This window comes from Zalophus californianus, chromosome 10 (genome assembly GCF_009762305.2).
Source record: "Zalophus californianus isolate mZalCal1 chromosome 10, mZalCal1.pri.v2, whole genome shotgun sequence".
Lineage (NCBI taxonomy): Eukaryota > Metazoa > Chordata > Mammalia > Carnivora > Otariidae > Zalophus > Zalophus californianus.
In genome coordinates this window covers 9,198,999-9,221,697 of record NC_045604.1, presented here as the reverse complement: position 1 = coordinate 9,221,697, position 22,699 = coordinate 9,198,999, and the positions used below count along the sequence as shown (strand labels likewise).

Genomic DNA, 22,699 nt, shown 5'->3' with positions numbered 1-22,699 from the left:
GTGTGCCCCTGTTTGAGCCTGGTGGTGGTGGGGACGGACTCGATGGGAGGGGAGGGGGCAATGAGTAAGGGGCCATCCACAATTTGACTGCCACCCTCGGGGTGGCCCCGCTGCTTTCAATGAGTGAATGAGGCTGGTCGGGGCTTCAGCCACCAGTGTAACCAGATCTCTGTGGGCTCTTGAAAAATGGAGCTCTCTTCAGCAGCAAATGTTTGCAATTAACTTTAACATATGGTGGAATTTGTTTTTGTGTCCGTAAAGCATGATAGGCAGTGAGGATCTGGCAGGGAATGTACCCAACTCGTCACGCCCTGGGCCGAGCTTGTGGGCGGACTCTTTCCCCTCAGTTTGGAGCACGAGACAGTCGGTGAACTAAGTGGTCGTTGAAGGGTCAGCTGCGGCTCTGAGTCCTGTCTTTGGCTTGCCACATCCTCTTCTTGCCAGATGTTTCTACCTGTCTGGCAACGGCGTAAGGTGTGGTCCCCTTCCTTTTATGATGGGGCTCAGTGGCCTCTGCCCTTAATGATCCTTGCTTCTCAGTTGTGGCCACTGCCCAGCTCCTGTTCTCTTGGTCTGTGCACCTTCTACTGCAGATGCCCCATAGGATCGGCATGCTTTGGTCAGCTACAGCAACAGGAATCATAGATCAGCTCTGTGACCAAATCCCGGTTGACGTCTATGTTTTAGTTCATGTTGGGCTGCAAGTAACACAAAACTAAATGAACAGGGGCTTACACCAATAGAAGAGAGATCATTGCCTAACTGGAAATGGGGGGTATGAGTTACTGGGTTGGTTGGGCAGTTCAGTGTCATCAGGGATCCAGTCTCTCTCCAGATCCCCTTTGTGTGTCTTCAGGATGCTGGCTTCATCGACCAGCTTGTCACTCAGTGCCTGCAAGGTAGCTTCCCAGCCTCCTATGACAGGGTCCAAAGTGAGAAGGAAGGGGCTGGGACCAGGGCTTTCTTCATTGTATGCCTTTTACACAGAGGAAAATCTCAGGAGTCCCTAGCAGACTTCCCCTATATCACTTTGACCATAACTGGGCCACAGGCCCACCCTCAGGCTAGTCACTGGCCAATGGGAAAGAGATTCGTCTTCCTGGCTTAGATAAGTCATGACTCATCCCTGGACTGGGGAACACTGCCACCCAATGAAGTCAGGGATCTCCGAGCAAGGTAGAAATGGTGGTCGGGAGGACAGCCAACCATGTGTGGTCTAGTGATCCTCCACTGTTAGAGAGGGCGATGGTCGATGGGACGCTTGAAAGTGCTGGGAGGGGAGCAGTTACTCCTGGGGACACAAGGCCATGGGATAGGAGATTGCAGTGGCCCACACCTCTTCGGGTCCTTGCGCATCGCGCCTCTTCGGGTCCTTGCGCATCGCGCCTCTTCGGGTCCTTGCGCATCGCGCCTCTTCGGGTCCTTGCGCATCGCGCCTCTTCGGGTCCTTGCGCATCGCGCCTCTTCGGGTCCTTGCGCATCGCGCCTCTTCGGGTCCTTGCGCATCGCGCCTCTTCGGGTCCTTGCGCATCGCGCCTCTTCGGGTCCTTGCGCATCGCGCCTCTTCGGGTCCTTGCGCATCGCGCCTCTTCGGGTCCTTGCGCATCTATCCTGTGTGTTGCCCCTAACTGCCATCCTCCTATAGCGCCGCTTCCTTAAGTTAGGCCTCTGCTCAAAGATGTGCCAAGACTCCCCATTTCCTGTGAAAAAGCTGTCAAACTCCACATTTCAAGGCCCTCTCCGTCTAGCTCAAAATAACCTCACATGGAGTGGAAAACACACACTTCCTGTTTTATCTCTTGATATTTCTTTGTGCAAAGCAGGCAGCAAACCGGCCTACTTTCTGCCTGTATAACTCACCTTGGGGTTTTTGTCTCCACAACCTTGTCCCTCTAGAGTCTCCATTTGGCATATCTGACTCCATAACTCAGCCTGCTCTGATTCTCCTTTTTGTTTGAGGTGCTCACTTAAGTCCTCATTTCTTTGGAGAACACCTCCTTGATGGCTCCCAACTGGAAGTTTCCTGAGTCTCCTAGGAATTTCTGTAGTCCCTGTTACCGGTCTACCTACATGAGCCACAGAGAGCGCTGGAGGGGCATAGATGACCTTTGAGCAGGGTACAAGGTTTGCGCTGGCTCTTGAAGGCTGGGGAAGATTTGAGTTGGCTAAGAGAACAGAGATATGCCAGGTAGTTGGGGTGCAGGATGAGACTGTGTATTAAGAATGCACCAAGAGGGGCACCTGGGTGGCTCAGTCATTAAGCATCTGCCTTCGGTTCAGGTCATGATCCTGGGGTCCTGGGATCGAGCCCCACGTCCGGCTCTCTGCTCAGCGGAGAGCCTGCTTCTCCCTCTCCCTCTGCCTGCCACTCCGCCTGCTTGTGCTCTCTCTCTCTGTCAAATAAATAAATAAAGTCTAAAAAAAAAAAAAAAAAAGAATGCACCAAGATAGGGATGCCTGGGTGGTTCAGTCAGTTGGGCGTCTGCCTTTGGCTCAGGTCATGATCCCGGGGTCCTGGGATTGAGCCCCACGTCGGGCTCCCTGCTTAGCGGGGAGTCTGCTTCTCCCTCTGCCTGGCACTCTGCCTGCTTGCACGCTCTCTCTTTCTGACAAACAAATAAAAAAAATCTTAAAAAAAAAAAAAAAAGAATGCACCAGGGTCTTCAAGTTCCCACTTTTGTCTCCCCTTCCAGCATCTTAACACTTCTCCAGGAGCAAATAAAACCGGTGTGTGGTTACCCTATTGGGCAGCTCAGATATAGGACATTTGCAGAAAGGTCTGCTGGGCAGTACTGATGCAGACCAGGGCAGGTCTTCAGTGGGGCTGAAACCCTGATGTCCTTTGGCACAGGGGCAGTTCCCACATCCGTCCCATTGGTTTGCTGAACTCTGAGCTGGTAGTTTCTGGTGTGGGGATGGAAATGCAGAACAGTACAGACAGATCTTCGAGGCACTGAAGCTCAGCAAGCTTCTTCCAAGCAGGCCTGCTCTCAGTACCGGTTTAGATAAAACCCTCTGGAGGCCATCTTCAAATAGGGAGTCTAGACCACGACTCTTGTTCTCTTTTGTCTTGAACCCTCCACAGGACTGAAGTGTGCTAAAAAGAGGTAATGGGAGTCCATGATTGAAACAGGAAATTGGGACCTCCGGGCAGCTCTTGGCAAGACTTCGGTGGCTTAGCCAGGGATGAGGTAATGAGCCCAGAGCTTTGAAGAGGCCACATGCTGGCACTGTTGGGATTTCTCTCTGTCCTGTTCCTGGGCTTCGGGTCTCGTATACAGAAAGTACAATTCCTCCTCTGGGGATTCTTGTTGCCTGTCATATGGTCTTTGTAGTAGCTTTCAGAAACTCGTAAAAATGTGAAGCACATCGAGACAAAGCCAGGTTATATGGATAACCATGGATTGTTTTATAAACTGCTTTTAGAGATATCTCCTCATTTGCTGCTGAAGGCTGGTGATGTGGGTTTTACATACCCCATTTTTCAGGCTCAGAGAGGTTAATTAGCTTGGCTGAGGTCCCACAGCTAATAAGTGGTAGAGTGGGGTCTTAAATTCAGGCCTTTCTATGCTCTTTCCACTACAGTATCATTGCCCCTTAAATGATATTATAAAAAGACATTTTAGCAAACCTTCCACCTTGCTTCCAACTGGTACACGTTGGCACACGTGGGACCATTTCCCAGCCTTCCTCCCGAGTCACTGACAACCTCTCCCGGCATCAGACCTAAGGCCTCGATATTTTGCACCTTAACCAGCCACTCTGCTCATGCCAAACCAGCTGCTGCACCGTTCACGACCACAGCTTTATCGTCAGCCCGAGAACATCACAAGAAGGGTAAAATCTGAGGCAGAGGAAAACACCTTGGACTATTACAGGGTCAGACATTAGTGCTGTGGTTTTGTGCTGTTTTGACTTCAGTGGGGCTTCTCTTGTCATTAGATCCGATAATCCAGAAGGGTCCAGACCGAGGCTCCTTCCCATACGCCTTCCTGAGAATTCTCCCTACGACACCGAGGAGGCTCACCCTGCTCTTGGTTAAGGCCCGTGGCCACTCCATGTGTGCCCTAGATGCCGTGGGGTCCCCGCTCACGTTCTTGCGGGGTCGCTCCAACCCCAGCACCTCTCCCCACCTCTCACCTGCATCCTGGCGATTCCTCTCCTCCGACCCCGTGCATACGTGCCACCACTGCTTAATTACTCCCTGAAACAAACCTTTGACCTGATATCCCCGTCCACCTGTCATTCCAGTTTTCTGTGCTTTTCATGAAACTCTTTGAAAGCGCTGTTCCCTCTTGTGTCTCCCATGTCCTTCCACTCCACCCAGGCCTTCCCCCGCCGCCCCCCCCTCGCTCCCCTCGGCGTTGCCCAGCCCAGTGCGTAGCGCTCAGTCCTCATCTGGCTGGATCTTGCTTGAGGGATTTCATCACTCCCGTTTCCTTGAGACACTCCCTTCCCTTGGCCCCCCCCCCTCCAGTTGCCTGTTTGTTCTCCTCTCTCCCTGGTTACTTCTCAGTCTCTGTCTTCGCTTACCTGGAGTATTTCAGTAACCTCCTAACTGACTTTCCTCCTGTCCTTTCTCTCAGATAGACCCCAACCCAATCCCAAGCAGTGATAGCAATCCCGTTAAAACTTCATCCTACGTGTATACCCAAAGGAACTGGAAACAAGTTCACGGACACACACGGTCATGGCAGCACCCTTCCCAATAGCCCAAAGGCAGAGACAGCCCGAACATCCATCAGTGGCTGAATGGATAAATAAAATGGGGGTATAACCATGCAATGGAATATTAGTTAGCCTTAAAAAGGAATGGAGTACTGCTATATGCCACAACGTGGATGCTATAGAAAACAAGCTAGGTCAAAAGAAGCCAGGCACAAAAGGTCACATACCCTATGATTCATTTATGTGCACTCTCCAGAATAAGTATATAAATAAAAACAGAGAGCAGGTTGGTGTTTACCCACATTTAGGAGGAGGGGAGAATGGAGGAGAAACTGCTTAATGTGTAAGGGGTTTTATTTTGGCATGATGGAAATGTTTTGGAACCAGAGAGAGCTGGTGGGGTTGTACAACATTGTGAATGTGAATACCCCTGAATTGTTCCCTTTAAAATATCTGATGTGTCTTTTACCTCAATATAAAACAACTTCATCGAGCATGTCACGCCTCTGCAAACACCGTCCACTATCATCCCACTATCATCTGCAAGATCTCTGCCTATCCAGCACCCTCCCCCATGACGTCTCCAACTGCAGCTCTTACCACGTTTGACTTTGCCCACTCTGCCCAGCCACCCTGGCCTCTGTGCTATTTCCCAGCATGCTGGCTGTGCTTCTGCCCCAGGGCCTCTGCACCTGCTGTTCTTTCTGCCTGGAATGCTCTTCCAGCAGGCAGTGGTGAGGCTCCCTCCTTTCCAGCTCTTCACATCTTTGCTCAAACATCAGCCACTCAGTAAAAATCACAGCTCCCCAGCCCTGGCACTTCCCGTCCTCTTTTATGCCTGCATTTTTATTCATTGCACTCATCTGACATTTTATTTGGTGCCGCTTGTTTTCCATCAAAGGTAAACTCCAAGGGCTGGGAGTTTTGCCTGGTTTACTCACAGTTATATGCCTAGCACCTGGAACCGTGCCTCGATATTAGCAGTTAGAATTGTAGTCACTTAATAAAGACTTGTTACAGGTACTGTATGAATAAAACCCTTTCCTTAAATGATCTATAATTCAGGTCTCTCAACTTTCTCTTCAATATTTGCTAGTTAGAAGGACCCTATGTGCCTTTGTGAGGGATGCCTCAAAATTCATAACTTTTTTTCTCCCAAGCATGCCCATAAATGAGTTGGTCATGACCTTTAAGTGGCTTTCTGGTTGCTGAAAATGCATTGTGGTGTTTGTCTAAGCTTCGTTGTCTCTGCCCCTCTTGTGACTGCATTTTTGGGGGAAGAATATTTATCTTCATGGAAGTACTGACCTATCTTTAGAGGCATTCATCCTATGACTGTAGTCTAGAGAGTCATATGTTTCAGTGATGGTGACAATCCGCACACTGTCCTTCAGCGTGGCTCTCTGGGTACGGTGGGAATGGAGGCTGGTGCTGGGGCATGCAGCTCCCCCTTCACCATGCAGAAATGTGCAGGGCTTGAGGTCGCGCTCGTGTTTGAATGCAAAGTCCTTCTTGCCTTTGCTCAAGAAAGTCCCTTCTTCCTAACAGACTGGGGCAGCGTCTGCAGGCTTTTTGAGAGGTAGCCTCACAAAAACCCCTTTGCCAAAAGATAAAACCAGCCCCACCCTTTGTGCCTAGTTGTAGGTGATCTGCTCCACGCAGTGATGGAAGCAGGCATTTCTCTTCTATCTGGCAAGAGGAGCCTCTCGCCTTACGTTTTGGCTTGGAAGAACAGGTCTTCAACTTCCTCCTTGTTCTTCACATTGTCATTGGGAACCTGGAGGTCTCTGAGAAGCAGGGAACTGGTGAGCTACTTCATCAGCACCCTCTCTCTGGTCCCGCCTTAGATCTGAGAGCTCCCTTCCCTGAGCAGAAGAGACATTCCAAAAAGCTCATGCTCTGAAGACACTGTCTGGTCTGGAGACACCCTAGCTTGTCATTGTTTATTCCCATGGTGGGGAGAGGTTGTTGTGAACTTTTTTTTTTTTTAAACTTCTGGTTGTAGTATGCTATGAAACCAAGCTGGATCCCCAATCCAAGGGAGCGCGCGGGTGTGTGTGTATTGGGGGAGGGGCACACATTCACATCTGTACACATAACTCGGCCCTGTGATTTCAAACCAGGAATCCTGTTTCACAGAGATTTTTGTGGTTCTTTAGCTCCTCATGTCTGTCCCTGTTCTCTAATGCCCTGAATGGAGCTGGATGTGGGGAGCAGAGCCATATGAAAGGCATCCAAGATGAAAATTATATCCTAGACTTGCGCATGAATGTTGTGGTCAGAGTTGGGGGTGTATGCTGGCTGGCGTTACACACTTGCCACCATTCCTCCTGGACTTTGCATTTCTACCCAGTCCCATTTGCTTGTTTCTACTAAAATTCCAAGGTTGAGGCTCTCCTGGGTTAGACCCAGCCTGGGCCGCTGATCTCAGAGCCTGGGCTCTCTTTAAAGAAATGGCGGCCCGTCTCTGGCCTTTCCTTCCTAGGTAAAATATTTCAGTATAAGTTGATAACTTCATTCATCCAGTTCTAACTTACGAGGAGCTTGGGTTGACAATGATGGTCATTGTCACATAGAACACAAAGTCACATAGAACTTTTAATTTGCAAAATACAGTACCATCCTACCATTTGATTAGGACAACACTCAGAGCTAAGTTAGGCAGTGATATAGTGGATCTTTGGTGGGTTTTAGCACTGACAGACTTGGTTTGAGTCCTGGCATTCCCAACCACTAGCTATGTAAAGTTGAGCAAACTACTTAGACCTTCATAAGCCTCTATTTTCTCATCTGCAAAATGGGAGTAAGTTTTGACAGATGAGTGACATGATCTAATTTAGTTCTTAGTGAGATAAGCTCATATTGAGCAAACTACTTAGACCTTCCTAAGCCTCTATTTTCTCATCTGCAAAATGGGAGTAAGTTTTGACAGATGAGCGACATGATCTAATTCAGTTCTTAGTGAGATAAGCTCATATGGAAACTATATTGAAAATCTACTTTGTGGGTGGCAAGAGGAAGCAGGTGGTCCCTTCGGGAGACTGCTGGGGTGATCCAGGGAAGATATGATGGGAGCGTGGCCTAGAATCAGAGCAGTGGACATGATGAGATGTGATCAGATTCTGGTTATATTTTGATGGTGGAGCAGAATGGCTTGTTGATGATTTGGATATGAGGTATGTCGGGGAGAGGAGTCAAGAATGATTCTGAGATACTTGTCTTGAGCAACAAGGAAGGTGGAGGTGCCATCTATCAACAGAAAAGGGGAGACTGTGGTTCGTTGGAGCAGATATGAGCCAGCAGGAGGTGGGGGAGAGTGAAGATCAAGAATTCTATTTTGGTTTTATTAAGTTTGAGATTTTGATTAGAGATCAAGTGAAGACACTGAGTAGGTAGTTGGATATACAAGTTAGATTTGGGAGGGAGATCTGGGATCGAGATAGAAACTTCAAAGTCCTTTAGTACATACATGATATTTAAAGCAATGAGACCAGATAAGCTCCCTAAGGGTAGGAAGACTAGAGAAGAGGATGAAACCCTTCAAGTTTAGGGAGGGAAGGAAGACCTAGCAGAGGACACCAGGGAGCAGTGATGAGTGAGATAGGAAGAAAACCGGGAGAGTGAGGGATCCTGGACACCAAGGGTCACAATATCAGATGCTGCTGATGTGCTCAGGGCAATGAGGGCTGAGCAACATGGAGGTCACAAGTGACCTTCCCAAGAAGGTTCCATTGGAAGGAGTTAGACAGGTGCCTGATTGGACTGGCCTCCAAAGAGAGTGGAAGGAGAGGAGGAACTGGAGATAGAAAACAGAAGTGATTTCTTTTGGAACTTTTTTTACAAAGCCCCTCAAATAAATGGGGAAGTGGTTGGTACAGAAAGTAGGATCAAAAGAAGGGTATTTTTTTTTCTCAGTATGGGAGAAACGAGGAAAAATAAGTGTAAAAATAGTGACAAAGAGGGAGGATATATGATGTTGATTCTGAGTAAGTGTGGAGTGCTGAAGTCTAGCGCCTGGGTGACAATTCGCCCTAGATAGGAGCACAGCGGTATGCTACCTTGAGTGGAAAGGGGAAGTCCGGTATATAGCTGGGTCCTGACCACAGGGGGGGTTAATCAAAGAGTTTGATTTTTCTCACTTAAAAGAAGCCAAAAGGGGAAGTCCAAGGATGGTGCAACTGCTCAAGAATGTTTCAAGGATCCAGGCTTTTCTCCTTTTATGATGCATCCTGAACAGGTGGCTTTCACTTTCTTAGTACCAAGAGGGCTTCATCTCTAGGTGTTACGTTTAATTCCAGGCAGAAATAAGGGAAAAGGTAAAGAGTGAAATGTAATGTAAAGTAAGAACTCAAAGGTGAAATGTACGTACCGGCTGAGTCTCATGTTATCAAAAGAGTAATAGCTTTTTCAAAGCTTCCTGCTCCTGTCCCCACGTCTAGCGGCATCCCATGTATTGCCTCCGAGGGCCACTCCTAGCTGCAAGGGAGTCTAGCAGGTGAGGTTTTTTTTTCCCCCCTGGGAACCCAGCCATCTAAATTTCGGTTGTAGGGGGCAGAATATGAAAGATTATTGGTCGTTTCAGTTAAAAAATGTTTTCTAATTGATCTTTTTATTTTTTTTAAATTGTAGTGAAAAACGTCTGAACATCTAACAACATTTACCATCTCAACCATTTTTAACTGCACATTTCAGTGCCATTAAGTACCTTCCCAGTATTGTGCTACCATTTACCACCATCCATCCACAAAACTTTTTTGGTGCAAGCCTGAAACTCCATACCCACTGAATGGCTTCCCGTTCCTTCTTCCCACAGCCCCTGGCCACCACCATTCCACTTTCTGTCTCTAGAAATTTGACTCTTCCAGATTCTCCTATAAGTAGAATCATACGGTATTTGTCCTTTTGTGACAGGCTTATATCATTGAGCATAATATCCTCAGTATGTTGTAGCATGCGCCAGACTTTTTTCCCTTTTTTGAGGCTGAATAACAGTCCATTCCAATATATTCCAATGTAGACACCGTATTTTGTTTATCTGGTCATCTGTGGATGGGGGCTTGGGTTTCCTTTACTTTTTGGCAGTTGTCAGTCACGCTGCTGTGAACGTGAGTGTACAAACATCTCTTTGAGTCCTTACTTTACATTTACATATACCTAGAAATAGCGTGGCTGGATAGTATGGTGATTTTATTTTTAGTTTGTTGAGGAACTGCCATACTGTCCTGCACCATTTGGCAGTCAACTGAGCGTGGGGATTCCAGGTTCTCGGCACTCTTGCCACACTTCTTGTTTTCTGGTTTTGTTTTTGTTTTTGTTTCTTTTGATTGTAGCTGTCCTAACGGGAGTGGCGTCTTCTGGTTTTTAATGGATGGGGAGAGAGTTGGGATGGAGGGGGAGTGAGCTGAAAGATAAAAAAAGATCAAAAACAAGAAATAAGGACTGTCTTACTTCCACTGGGTCAGACGTCACTGAGAGCTTTCTGGAGCGCTCTGGACACCTCGAGTCTAACTGAGAAGGAAGGCAACATGATCTCATGGGACAGAGGTTGCATTGGAGGCTCAGGACACCTGGCTTTTTTACTCAAGGCTCCACCACTGCTGGATTTGGGGAGTGTCCGTAGAGTGCTCTTTACCTGTTTTACCTTCTGTGTGATGAGAATAACAGAATCTGACCCTCCCCCTTCTCACTTACATCAGAGCTGAGATGTTACACAAGATCACACATGTTTGAAATCTGTGAACGAAAGGCATTCTGGAACTTCAGATTATCCAGAGATATTTTCCATCCCTTACATGGAAAGGGAAAGTCCCACAGGGCAGCTCTTTGTGGCTTTTATGCGATGGGAGGAGATTTTGACTCAGATTGTTAGCCAATGTTTGTCTTTTCCTGTCTCCCCTGGAAGACTGGATGATCCTTGAGAACAGGTGTTGTACACAAGGAGAAGGAGCACAGTGACAACTGTCAGTGTTTTGAACATTATCTTGTGCTGGTTGCTGTACTAGATGCTTTAAGAACATCATCATTGTTCTTCAGAATACATCTAGTTCCTAATACAGTACTGATGGTCTCTGTTGATTCAGTAAGGAGCTCTTGGTTTGTGACAGTATGTCTTTTTTTTTTTTTTGGATGTATGGCACAGTGGTAGTCATGAAAAGTGAAGGTGACAAAAGCAAACAGAATTCATAGAGAGCTCGGTGTTGCCCCCTGCTGGGATCTCAGAATCTTTCCCATCAAAACACCATCAATAATGCCCTTGTCCTTCCTACTGTTATAACACTCACTCACTCACTCTCTCATTCTCTCACTCTCTCACTCTCTCACTCTCTCACTCTCTCTCTCTCTCCCCCCATGGGTGTCTCTGTCTCTCTCTTGCTCACAGAGCCCAGGAAGCATACAGTCTTTGTAAGAGTATACATTGTGTTGGCCATGTGCCATCCAGCCAAGCCAAAAATTGTGGAACAATAGGAATCTGTGCCTGGAATATCAGCTAAAAATACCTCATTCCCTCTGCTCTGTTGTTTTCTGGGTATGGTTAAGAGTGTCCCGGGAGGCTAATGAGGATGAAGGGAAAGGAAAACTGACAATTTCAAAGGAAACCAAACCTTTAATTCCCTAAAAAGGAAACATGTATTTTCTGTATGTCTGTTTTATGTTTCTTGCCTTTTTTGCATGTCTGTGTGACAATATGGAAAGTCTATAATATGAGTTGTGCCACCTTGGCTTGGATCATTGGAATCCGTGCTTTTACCAGTCTTTTGCTCTATGGTCTGACTCATCGTCTGCTTTCCAGGTTTTGGTAAAGAAGCGGGGGAAGGAAAAGAAAGCGCTCCTAAGCAGGAGACTCACTGTCTCACACACACTTTCTACTCCTTCCACTGGTTCGGGTACTGGTTAAGTGCCAGGGGGACACATTTCCATCACTGGTTGGGCCATTTGTAACCTCTTTCATTTCTTGATCACTGCCCGAGCCTCAAGCTCTGGCTGGCCCTCTCAGTGGTGTCCACTTTCTCTGTGATTTGGGGTAAGTCCTCGATCCTTCCCTGGCATTGGTTGCTTTCCACTTATAAAATGAGGAGAGAGGTTGACTGATTTCTTGGGGGGAGGGTCTGAGTTAGGGGAGCAAGGCAAGAAGTAGGGTGTCTCAGTGAAGGTCTACACGGTGGTCAACGGCCTCAGTAAGAAGCATTCATCTGAGAACTGAAATGATAACGGGGCAAGCGTTTGTCCCAAATATTTGTCAGATAATGTCAGCATTAACCAAATAGCAACTGTTGGTTTTGGTTGGCTAAACATGGAGCTGCTGACTTCCTGAACATATGCTGGGTGTTAGGCAATGAAAGTGGGTGTTGGTCAATACGAGTTGGCTGATGTCAATATTTACCTTGGGTTAGGGTGGACCATAGCCATAGTTGCCTGAATGAAATGCCCTGTTTCCTCTCAAGTATTTGTCCTTTCATATTTGCCTTTTGGTCTGTTCTCCTAGCATATGAAAGGCTTGTTGAATTTTGATTTAATTTGTCATATTCCTGAAGAACAAAGCCTTGAGACACACATGAGTTCTATTTTTGGCTCAGGCATCTGTCTTGATATCTACATGGGTAGATATGACGAATTGGTTTCAATAAGGGGAGTTAAGAGTTGCTGCTTATTGAGAGCAGTTAGTATTGTCAGATACTTCAAATCCATTGTCTTAATCTCCAGAACATCTTGTAAGTAGTTACTATCACATTTTTTATGGATAAAGAAGCTGAGGCCCCAAGAGAGTCTAAGACTAACCCCAGTTCTCAAGGCAGAACCAAGATTTGAATCCGGGTTCCCTCAGACTTCCAAAGCCACGCTCTCATCATTCTGTCTCACGGACTCGAACAGATACCTCGTAAGGACAAGAAAAGTACTTAGTGCACTGTTTCGAGGTCAAAGCTGCCCACAGCCAGCAGTATTTTCAATGGGCGATGAGCCATGTGTGTTCGGCCCTGCCCTTCTCCGCGAGGCAAGCACCGAGCCTCCGGGACGTGCAGACATCATCCTTAGCGGTTCTCATCCCATTGTATGGTCCTCCTCACTGCTCCCCAGGAGCCCCAAGGAGACAGAGACTCTGATTGGCTCTGCCTGCCACTTATTGTTTTCCATTTTCTCCCCACTGCAGAGTCTTGAGACTGTCTCCTATAGAAGATCCTGCCACTTCTATTGTCCTTGCAGACTTTCCCACCGCCCCAGGACCACAGGCTCAGTTGCTTATTGTGGTGGTGTTGGCTCAGCCTCAAGGACAGAGACCTTGAGCCAGCTGACAAGGTTGCTCGTGTCACTACTTCTAAGGCCACAAGCCATGCTTTTGCTTCCCAATACTTTTGAATGCTCTTCTCTCACCACTTCTCCTTCAGTGTAGCCACACGGTCTCCCAGACTCCCAGCAGCAGATTTCCCCGACAGACAGTTTTGGCTTGTGGCCAATCCCCTCTCTGTGCCTGGATGACCTCAGTTACCAAGTCAACATGGCGCTTAATGTGCGCTGCTGTGCCGCCCCCTGGTGGAAAGGGTGGGAACTGAGCGAAACGCAGATGACTGCCTCCCGGGGAAAGAGCTCCACAAAGACCCCTCTCCTGCTTTCTCAAGCAGAAGTTCATCTATTCGATTAAAACTAGTTTTGGTAGTGCCGGCAGCAAGACAGCATGATCTGCAGTTGTCAGCTGTCCAAGCCTAAAAGCAGCTCTGAATTTTTTTTTTTTTTTTTTTTTTTTTTTAATGTTGGGGCAAAAGAAGTATACAGGCAGTTGGCCTCAAGTGAGAATTAGGGTTTTTCCACATACTTATTTTGTCTTCCATCTTTCCACTTCATTGTCTATGGTGTGGAGGCTTTGAGAAGCTCCCTTGGAGGTCTGCAGGACTCTGGGTCAAGGTTAAGGAAGATCTCAGTCTTTCCAAACACACCCTCTGTTCAGGAACCTTCTGCCATGTCCCTAATGGGGGCTCTCTGTATATTCCTGCTCAATCCTCATGCATCTCAGGGCCCCTGCCATGGGATGGCTCTGGGTTTGCATGAGGCTGCCATATTTTGCAGTATTCCTGTATGTGGGAAGTAGTACCATCTGCCTCAGGGTGGATGTGCGGGAGGATAGGGCATCTGGTACCTGGTGTCTGGAGGATGATGGGGCAGGGGTGGGAGAGATTGGAGGAAGCCATGGGAATTCATGGGTGAAAAAGGCCGGTGTGTTGAGAAGAACATGAAGCCCTCGGTCGACCTTGGTTTTTACTTTGATATCAAGGGCAAGAAGGCGTTTCACCTAACCGTGCCAGGGCTGTTAGGGAAATCCAGATAAATCCCGTGTGGATGGGCTGGATGCGAACCCTAGCCCGAGGCCATTTCAGCAGGTGGGAACTCAGTCCTTGGCTCCATGATATTGTCAGGGCTGACCCCCAAGTTCACAGCCAGCACCGCCAGAAAGCTGACCTCTGATATCCTTACATTGTTCATGGCCTTGGTCCTGAACTACTCTCTCCATACTCCTTTATCTAATCCTGATTCTCCTGGTCTTGAACACTGTGATTCTTCATCTTTTTTTTTTTTTTTTTTTTTTTTTTACTAATTTCGCTCTCATATTCATATTCAGCTCTTTTTTCTCCATCACCATCATTACTACCATTGTGATAGATACCACTTTATTGAGGATTTACCATGTGCCAAGCACTATGCTGAGCAGAGTCAACGCATCAGTTCAATTAATTCTTCTTGGGACTCTATGAGAGATAGGTCCTTTTCTCATCCCTACTCTATTAGATGGGTAAACTAATGCCCCCATAGCCTGACCAAGACCACCTGGCTAATAAGTGGTGGAGTAGGGACTTGGACCTAAGTTTATTTAATTACATCATCTTCCTCCTTGTCCTGTTTCCACACCCAGTCTGTCTCTGGCTGGGCTTCCTTGGGTCTTCCTGGGTCCAACCCCACTGGCCTATATTTTTGTCTGTACCTTGAAAATAGTGACCCCCCCCCCCCAGGTTCTCGTGTGAATGGGGTTCCAGCAAGAATTATCTCATTTTGCGGTTGTTTGGGGGCCCGTGTAGACTTGCATGCAGGTGTTGGGTTCTACAGGGTCTCCCAAACACTATTTGTTCCTCACTTAAATCCATAGAGGACAGACCCCTTTCAGGGATCCCTTCAGGTACTTTGAGGCCCAAGAGCTGAGTAGGGATCAACTTGATTTCTAACCCTGCCTTTCTCCCCCATGTGGACAGCAGAGTCTCAGGACCCAGCCATGGCTCTCCTGACATAGCCGTTTCAGCTGCTTGATCTTTTTACTTATTTCTCCTGTGGAAACAGTGCTAGAGAGCCATAAGAGAGAAATGGAAGAAGGAATCTATGAATCAGACGCCTCAGTCTCTCTCCCGGGGAAGAGAAGCATCATGAATGAAGCTGAGCTGAAACCTTGTGAGATACTCTCTGAGTTCACAAAATAGTTCTATTTACTCTTCCCTCACAAATTCACTGTGGTGCTAGAAGGAATTTCACAGTTGCTGGCTCCAAGTGGGTATTTGATAGAGATTCATCCCCTTTTGTTTTTCTCCTCTCTTCCACAAGCTTTTCTTCCTTTGAAGTAAAATAACCAGGGGGCTGAAATACAGTCTAACTATGAGGAACCTGGCATTTGGAATGGGGGGTGGTCTTCCTAAGATCACACCATTGGCATCAAATCCAGCTGTGTGTCTGGTCCCTCAGCAGGGGTCCCCGTCTTTCTGCTGTGATTCCTGCAGCAGAGGCCTGGGCTGGGGCCTCCCAAGCTTCTGTGCCTCCCTCCCGATGGCCTTGGACGTGTCCCTGAGGATATTCTCAGGTGTCAAGACTTCATGTCTGCTTTTTGAAATGCTCTCATCTCCTTAGCTGTAGAGTAGGATTCCCAACCCTGTAATAAAGTCGTGAATTATAAAAATGGGAGTGAATTAAGAAATTACCTAGCCCTAGTGGGTTTTGAACGTGCCTTAGGGGCAAATGGCTTTCTTCACACAGAATCTTTTCTAGAAATATATCCAGAGAGATCCTTCTTAGAGTGAGCTGTTGGTTGTAGCTGGAGTGTGCATATGTGAGTTTTGTGTTTTTGTGAGCCCATACACAATCTCTTTGGGCCTCGGTTTATATGCATGTCGATATATATACATACACATATATAAACCTGTGAATGTGGATGATACGGTTCTGGAAAATATTTGGTTTGGAGAGTGACCGCAGCATGGCCGTGTCGTGCCGAAACACCTTCTGGAGACCTGGATTTGAGTCCCAGCAGTGTCGGTTGCCAGGTGCGGAGTGAGGAGCCTTGAGGAATAGAGACTTGCCCCCTCTGCAGCCTCTCCGTCCTTGATCTGCCACCGATCTAGGCAGTCCCTGGCCATTCGGGACAAGAAAGGCGAAGGACGGTGGCTCTTCTGAGGCCGGTTGGTAAAGGAGGAGCCCTTGAGTCCTGGTCTCCCTGCTGCAGTCACATACCTTCCTCTTTGCTGTTCCCAGGGGCAGCCAGTATGGGGCAGGAGGGCGGGAAGGCTGCAGCTGGGTTGTGGGGCTTCACTCCTGGTCCCGGTGGCATGGGGGCGCACATGCTTTGTCTCAGGCCTGTTCTCTGTCGGGGGGCAGCCCTGGATTCATCCCCCGGGGCAGGACCACACTCCTCGGAGACAAAGTCACCCCCCCTCGAAGCTGGGACGTGTGGACAGACGGGAGCTCACGCTGCTGAGGAAGAAGTGCTCTCCCAGGATGGGACTCCAGGTGGAAACTCCTAAGTGTATGTTGCCACCTTGGGGGCAAAAAAATACCCCGAAGATCAAAATGCAGAGGCAGGGCAAGTAAGAATGATGCAAGCACGTGCTACCCCTGGTAGATGACAAAGTACCCCCCCATCCGTGTTCTCATCTAGTCCTCACCAGTCCCGCAGTGTTGGCATCGTTGATTGCCTTCTCTATCTGAGCAAACCGAAGCTGCCAGAGATGGAGCGCTCTGCTCCACGTCCTCCTACTGACCGCTTGGAAGTGGCAGCACCTGCCAACTCAGGCTCTCTCACCAGAACTAAAAGTGGTCCCTCTCGGAGCTTGTGGGGGGGGGGGGCGCTACCCGATGAGGTGGAAGAGGACATTGAATGGAATTGAGGTGGAGGGCATGGGAAAGCGCCCGGGGGAGGGGGAGAGGGGGGACGAGACCAAAAATTCCTGAACCCCTAAGCGAAAGGGGTGGGTCTCTCCTTTGGGCCGCTCTGGCTCTTCCCTCCTACAGACTCCAGACACAGGGCACTGTGGTCTTTGCTCAGAGCCCGCTGCCTGCCCGAGCCTGGGAGCTGCCTGAGGCCAGGGCGGCCCGGACCGTGGACCGTGCGGAGGGCGTTCGCTGGAGGAAGGAGCGCGCTAACCGCCGGCTCAGTCTCTGGGACGGGCCCTGCCCCGGGTGCTTTTCCGTGAGCTAGAGGGTCTTGTGGCCATTTTCCAGGTGAGGGAATCCGATGCAAAGAGGAGATAAGGAATCATTCGAAGAGTTTTGAGGGGTAGGAAAATCTACAACGGTAGGAGAAGTGGGGAGTTATTATGTATGCCTAGAAGAGCCGGACCTTTCTGGATACCTTGTCTAGCTTTTCAAGGGCACAGCCAGTCTGCCAGGCTCTGAACCCAGAGTGAAGTCTCATTAGCATTCAGAGGGGGAAGGAACCGTGGGGGACGCCATCCAGGGCATTGGGAAGAGACAGGCTGTGTTTTAATTACGACCTGGACTTTTGAACAAATCCTTTTCTCTGCTTGTCTGAGCCTTAGAGAAAACAACTTGTGGGAGGTGTGCCGTCAGCAGCTGGGTCCATAGTGGGACCCGCACAGCTGTGTACACATCTGGCACACAGGTGGTGGACGGCATGAGTCTCTTCTCCTTGAATTGCTCTGGGGTTAGGGAGGGTAGCAAGAGTCAAGGTAGCGAGGTGAGGTTGGCCCGGTCTTCACCCGGAGCGGGAGGGCCGGTGGAGGGAATGGAGAGAAACAGCACTGTGCCCCCCTCTTCCCGGCCCCGGCATCCCCACTGCCCGTGACCATTCCAGGATTGGAGCCCAGACTCTTCTCCAGCCGCTCCTGAGTCAACATGGTGGGCTTTCTTTGTAGAGCCCCCTCTGACCCTCCCATCTCCAACTTGGGGGGAACTTTTAGGAGAGGGGGATGGAATTCAGAAGGGGGGAGGAGGGGGAGGGGAGTAATAAGGTAGGAGTTAGGCAAGCGCGGAGGCTGCCACCTGCCGCTGCAGATTCTTGTTCTTGCAGCGCTTGTTGACTCCCCGGGGCGTTCGCCTTCAGTCTGCCTAACAGTTCATTCCAGGGGAAGGGGAGGAGAAGGAGGGCTTTGGGGACAAAGGGCCTTTGACCAGCTCCTGGAAAAGCACTGATTAGTTTGCTCAGGTTGGCAAACAGTGACTAGGGACTAGGGGCCGGGGATGAACTGGGTGATTCTTCTCCCCGATGCGTGGCATCCAGCATGGGGGCAGGAAGTAAAAGCAAATGTTCGGGGACTGGTGTTGGATATGGAGACCAAAACCACACAGGGCAGCTGGAGGAAGCGGGGAGGAGAAGGCAGGGCTGCTGGTGTCTGGAGTTGTGGTTGGCGGCTGTTGCATACCTTGTCAGTGGCGAAAGAGCCATGCCAGCCCCTTGGAGGTTGAGAGACAGAGGGCAGGCGTATCAGGATGGGGATTTCTAAGGTGCTCCTGATGGCCAGGAGGGAGGGGCTGGTGTGGTGGCCCAAGGCCTGGGTTGAGAGAGACAGAGCAAGCTCATGCATTCCTGACCCCGAGCTGTGCTGGAATCACCTGCTGGCTGGCCTCTGTCCTGGGAGGCTCTTCCTTCGTGGTTCCATGGGAGGCAGCTTCCTTCTCTTCCCCAGGCCTTGGCTTCCTTCACCCGAAGAATCTGAATGGCCTCCATGTTACTTTGGCCCATCTGTGTGCAGTGCCTCCTTGGGAACCCCTCCTTCACTTTCTCTTCACCCTCAAAACTATTCCCTTCTTCCAGGAAGCTTCCAAGATAAACACCCTGGGAGTCATGAACCAGTAAAGTTTTAGAGCTGGGAAGTGATTCTGTTATCAACAAAGTATGGCTTGATGCCATTCTATTTTGTATTCACTGGACACTGCTTTGTGTTGTTCTTGTATTCCGTTTCCCACAGGTAAATCTCTGTGGGTAGACATTATTTGTTTGTTTGTTTGCGCTTTCTCTCACTGGTGTGTGAGCTCCGTGGGGTTGGGGATGTGGTTTTGGATAATTTTGTGCCTACAACAGTGCCTGACACCAGGCGGACACTCCCTATAGACTCGCTTATGTACGTGAATGTTGCCAGGGTGGTGGTTTCTTTTCTCCCCTCCCAGTTAGGACAGGTAGTGCCTAGACGAGTAAGTGAATGTGTGAATGAGCTTTTGAGACGGGGTTGGCCACACTTAGGCCATGACGGTGGTTGGCCTGCCTATAAGAAAATGGTCTTCCGTTATTCTGCCTCCTCAGCTCCCACCAGCATGGGGCGCATTAGCAGAGCCTGGATGTGCTCTGAGTCCGCTTGTGTCTGGCTTTGCGATGAGAGGAGGGGTGAGGAATTTTCTGTACTCTGGCCGTTCCATCGGCCCCACTGCCATCCTCACCCTACACCATCTGAACGGTCCATGTCTGTTGAACCCTCTGGTATGTGAAGACAAACAGGGAGAGAGAGTATGTTTTTTTTTTTTTTTTTAAGATTTTATTTATTTATTTGTCAGAGAGCACAAGTAGGGGGAGCGGCAGAGGGAGAAGCAGGCTCCCTGCTGAGCAAGGAGCCCAATGTGGGACTCAGTCTCACGACCTGGGATCATGACCTTAGCCGAAGACAGATGCTTAACCCAGGTGCCCCAAGAGAGTGGTTTTGAGAGAGATTCTTTTCTGCCTATTATACTACTATTTAAAGAAAAAAAGAAAGAAAAGAAAACTTGTTTATTTTGAGGAGATATAGAAATGAGTGCTACAATGAATGAATCCCAGAGATAGTTTTAGGGTGTGCTTATGCCAAAGGGCATAAGGCATAAGGCATAATTGCCAAAGGCAATTGTGTTATCATGAGGCAATTTTAAAAAGGAATAGATCTGCTTTAAATTTTAGTCTGTCTCAGACTAGCCTGAACTGTTATTGATCTGGGGGTGGGCAAGGAGAAGAATTACTTTTATTGGGACCTACTGTGTGGCAGCCCCTATTTGAGGCTCTTTGCAAGTGTCATTTTAGGAGAACCAGTTAGATTCATGGGTCAAATCAAATCAACTTTTAGTGAGTATCCACCGTGTGCAAGCGGTTGTGGGTTATAGAGCTTTTCCACAGGTTGTCTTCTTCCAATACAGGCTGTTGGTGGGAGTAGTTACAAGCACGGGGAAGGTTAGACAATAAGGCAAGATTAAGATGTGTCAAGTCAGCCGTAGGAAGCGGTCACCCTAAGGCTTTTTAAAAAATTTTTTATTTATTTTTTAAAATATTTTATTTATTTATTTGAGAGGGCGAGCGAGCCTGAGCAGGGGGAGGCAGAGGGGCAGAGGGAGGGGGAAAGAATCTCAAGCAGACTCTGCGCTGACTGTGGAGCCCGATGGCAGGCTCGATCTCCTGGCCCTGAGATCATGACCGAGCCGAAACCCAGAGCTGGATGCTTAACCCACTGAGCCACCCGGGCACCTGGTGTTTGGCATCTTGAAACACCTCCGGGAAGCTACTGAATGAGCAGCACAGACAGATCGTGTAAAGGTATTCAAAGGAGGGGCAGTTTCTTCAGACTTGGGCAGGGCAGGCCAAGGCAGGATTCTCGGAGGTGGGACCTGCTATATCCTGAAGGGTGGTTGGGATTGGCTAGATTCAACAGACAAGGATGGGCTTCACAGGAGGGTGGGATGGCGTTAATAGGCCCAGAGGCAGGAAATCAGAAAGAAGTGCGGGGGCGGCGACATCATCATTAGCCACCAGCTCTGACCACCAGGAGCCTGGGAGCCAACCCCCCACGCTTCCCTGTCTCCAAATTGTGGGTTCTGTCCCCTCCTCTCTGCCGACCATTGTCACTACTCGGCGGCTTTCCCTCCCTCGTCTCTCTGACTCCATTTCCATTCTACCCTTCATGCTTACAAAGAGTTCCTTTTCCTAAACGGGGCTCTTATCACGTTAAACATCGTTCAGCGACTCCCCATTGCTTGCCAGACGATGTCCAGCCTGAGTGTGTTGAGCGGTCACGACTGGCCTCCCCTGTTCCCCTGCTTGGGCAGCCTGCCTCCAACCCGCTGGAGCACGTAGCACGCTCTGAGCCCTGGGCCTTCACACCGGCTGTTCCCTCTGCTTGAGATCCCCTCCTCCTACCCCGTTACGCCATCAGCCTGCCCGCCTTCCTGTCTTTCCTTTGACGGAGATTTACCGACCTCATGATAAAATGTGAATCACCCTCTGTGCACCTGATTGTTCCTTGTGCCCCCCCCCTCCATGCTCTGAAGCCATTATTTGGATGCGTCATTAGCCTGAGCTCATTTCTGATAGGGATTTTCTTTCATTCACCTTGGCATCATTTGTACCCACTGCTTTGGCTGGGCATAGAGGGACACCTTGACGTGGTTTGCTGGAAATAACTGAAATGAAATGAGAAGTCCCAAGAGAGAGACTGAATCCATCGAATGCCACCACGGGAAGCTGTGATGCAGTTTCTCTCTCAAAAACCAGATTACACATCAGAATGCCCTGGCAAGCTTGCTAGGGGCTGGGGCTCCCCTTTTCTAACTGGTAGGAGGGGGCCTGGACATATTTGTGTTCCTGTTATTTGGTTTAAACTATAAGCTTCCCCAGGAATTCTGGGCAGCCATCGGGCCCCAGTGCGTAGACCTCCCTTTGGGAACACTGTGTCCTAGACCCACACCAGTCACATCCTGGGCTCAGACTGCAGCCAGCACCTCTGCCCCTGCTTTTCTTGAGCCTTGGTGAGGAACTCACCTGCATCCTTTGGTTCCACCCCGTCAGAGAATACGTCACCCGGATTTCCAGTGTATTCCATTCCAACCAACTTCACCCCAGTTCTTGGACTCTCTTTTGCCGTTGGCCAGAGGCCCGCTGGGCCCAATTCGACCTTTCTCAAAGACCTTGCTTTTCTTTCTTCCCCTGCTGCCAGGCTGTTTGCGGTCAAATGTGGGGGCTGCTTCGAGGCCATTGCACCCAATGAGTTCGTCATGCGGGCCCAGAAGAGTGTATATCACCTGAGCTGCTTCTGCTGCTGTGTCTGTGAGCGGCAGCTCCAGAAGGGCGATGAGTTTGTCCTGAAGGAGGGACAGTTGCTCTGCAAAGGGGACTATGAGAAGGAGCGGGAGCTACTCAGCCTGGTGAGCCCAGCAGCGTCAGACTCAGGTGAGTGCCACGCGGGGGGAGGGCGGGGGGGGGGTGCGTGGGAGGGGTGGGACGGTGGGGTGAGCTCACCGTCTGCCTTGCTTTCTCCCCAGAGGCCCAGCCACTGGGGCAGCCTAGGTCCATGGCAAAGCAGGTGTGTGCATTCCAGGCAGTATCTTTATAAGGTTGGAATGATCTCTCGTTGGTCAGGAATTGTCGTGATGATGCCATATAATACGTTACCTCCAAATTCTGTGGTGCACGACTGTGAACGCCTAGTCACAGGTTAACAGGAGTGACTCTGTGTCAGGCTGAGGGTCTGCAAGTCACCTGGAATCTGCCGAGGTGAGCTCTGGGCTGCAGACTGGGCTCGGGTCTGCTCTGCATGGTTCTCTCCAGGATCCAGGCTTGAGAAGTGGCAGCTGCAGGGCATGATCTTCTCTTGCCAGGGACAAAGGTGCAAGAAGGCACGCCTAACCTTACAAGTGCATTTCAAGCCTCTGCTCATATTGTGTGGGCTAACGGTCCACTGGCTAAAGCAAATTAAAGGCTCAAACCCAAAGCCCAGGGGAGGGGAGGTATACTGCACGCCCTACAAGGCCCTGCTAGGGTATAGATATGTGATACTGTTAAAGGGAATGATGCACTGGAACCAGTAATTCGGTCTGTTTC

At 49.3% G+C, this 22,699-nt stretch overlaps 1 protein-coding gene across 1 annotated transcript in view; it reads left to right on the top strand.

Annotated features, from left to right (window-relative positions):
• Positions 1-22,699, top strand: part of LMX1A (LIM homeobox transcription factor 1 alpha) — a 152,518-nt gene that overhangs the window by 82,400 nt on the left and 47,419 nt on the right. Inside the window, exon 4 of the mRNA XM_035722399.1 lies at positions 21,816-22,048. Coding sequence (XP_035578292.1) covers positions 21,816-22,048 — 233 coding nt within the window. The remainder of the gene's footprint in view (positions 1-21,815; positions 22,049-22,699) is intronic.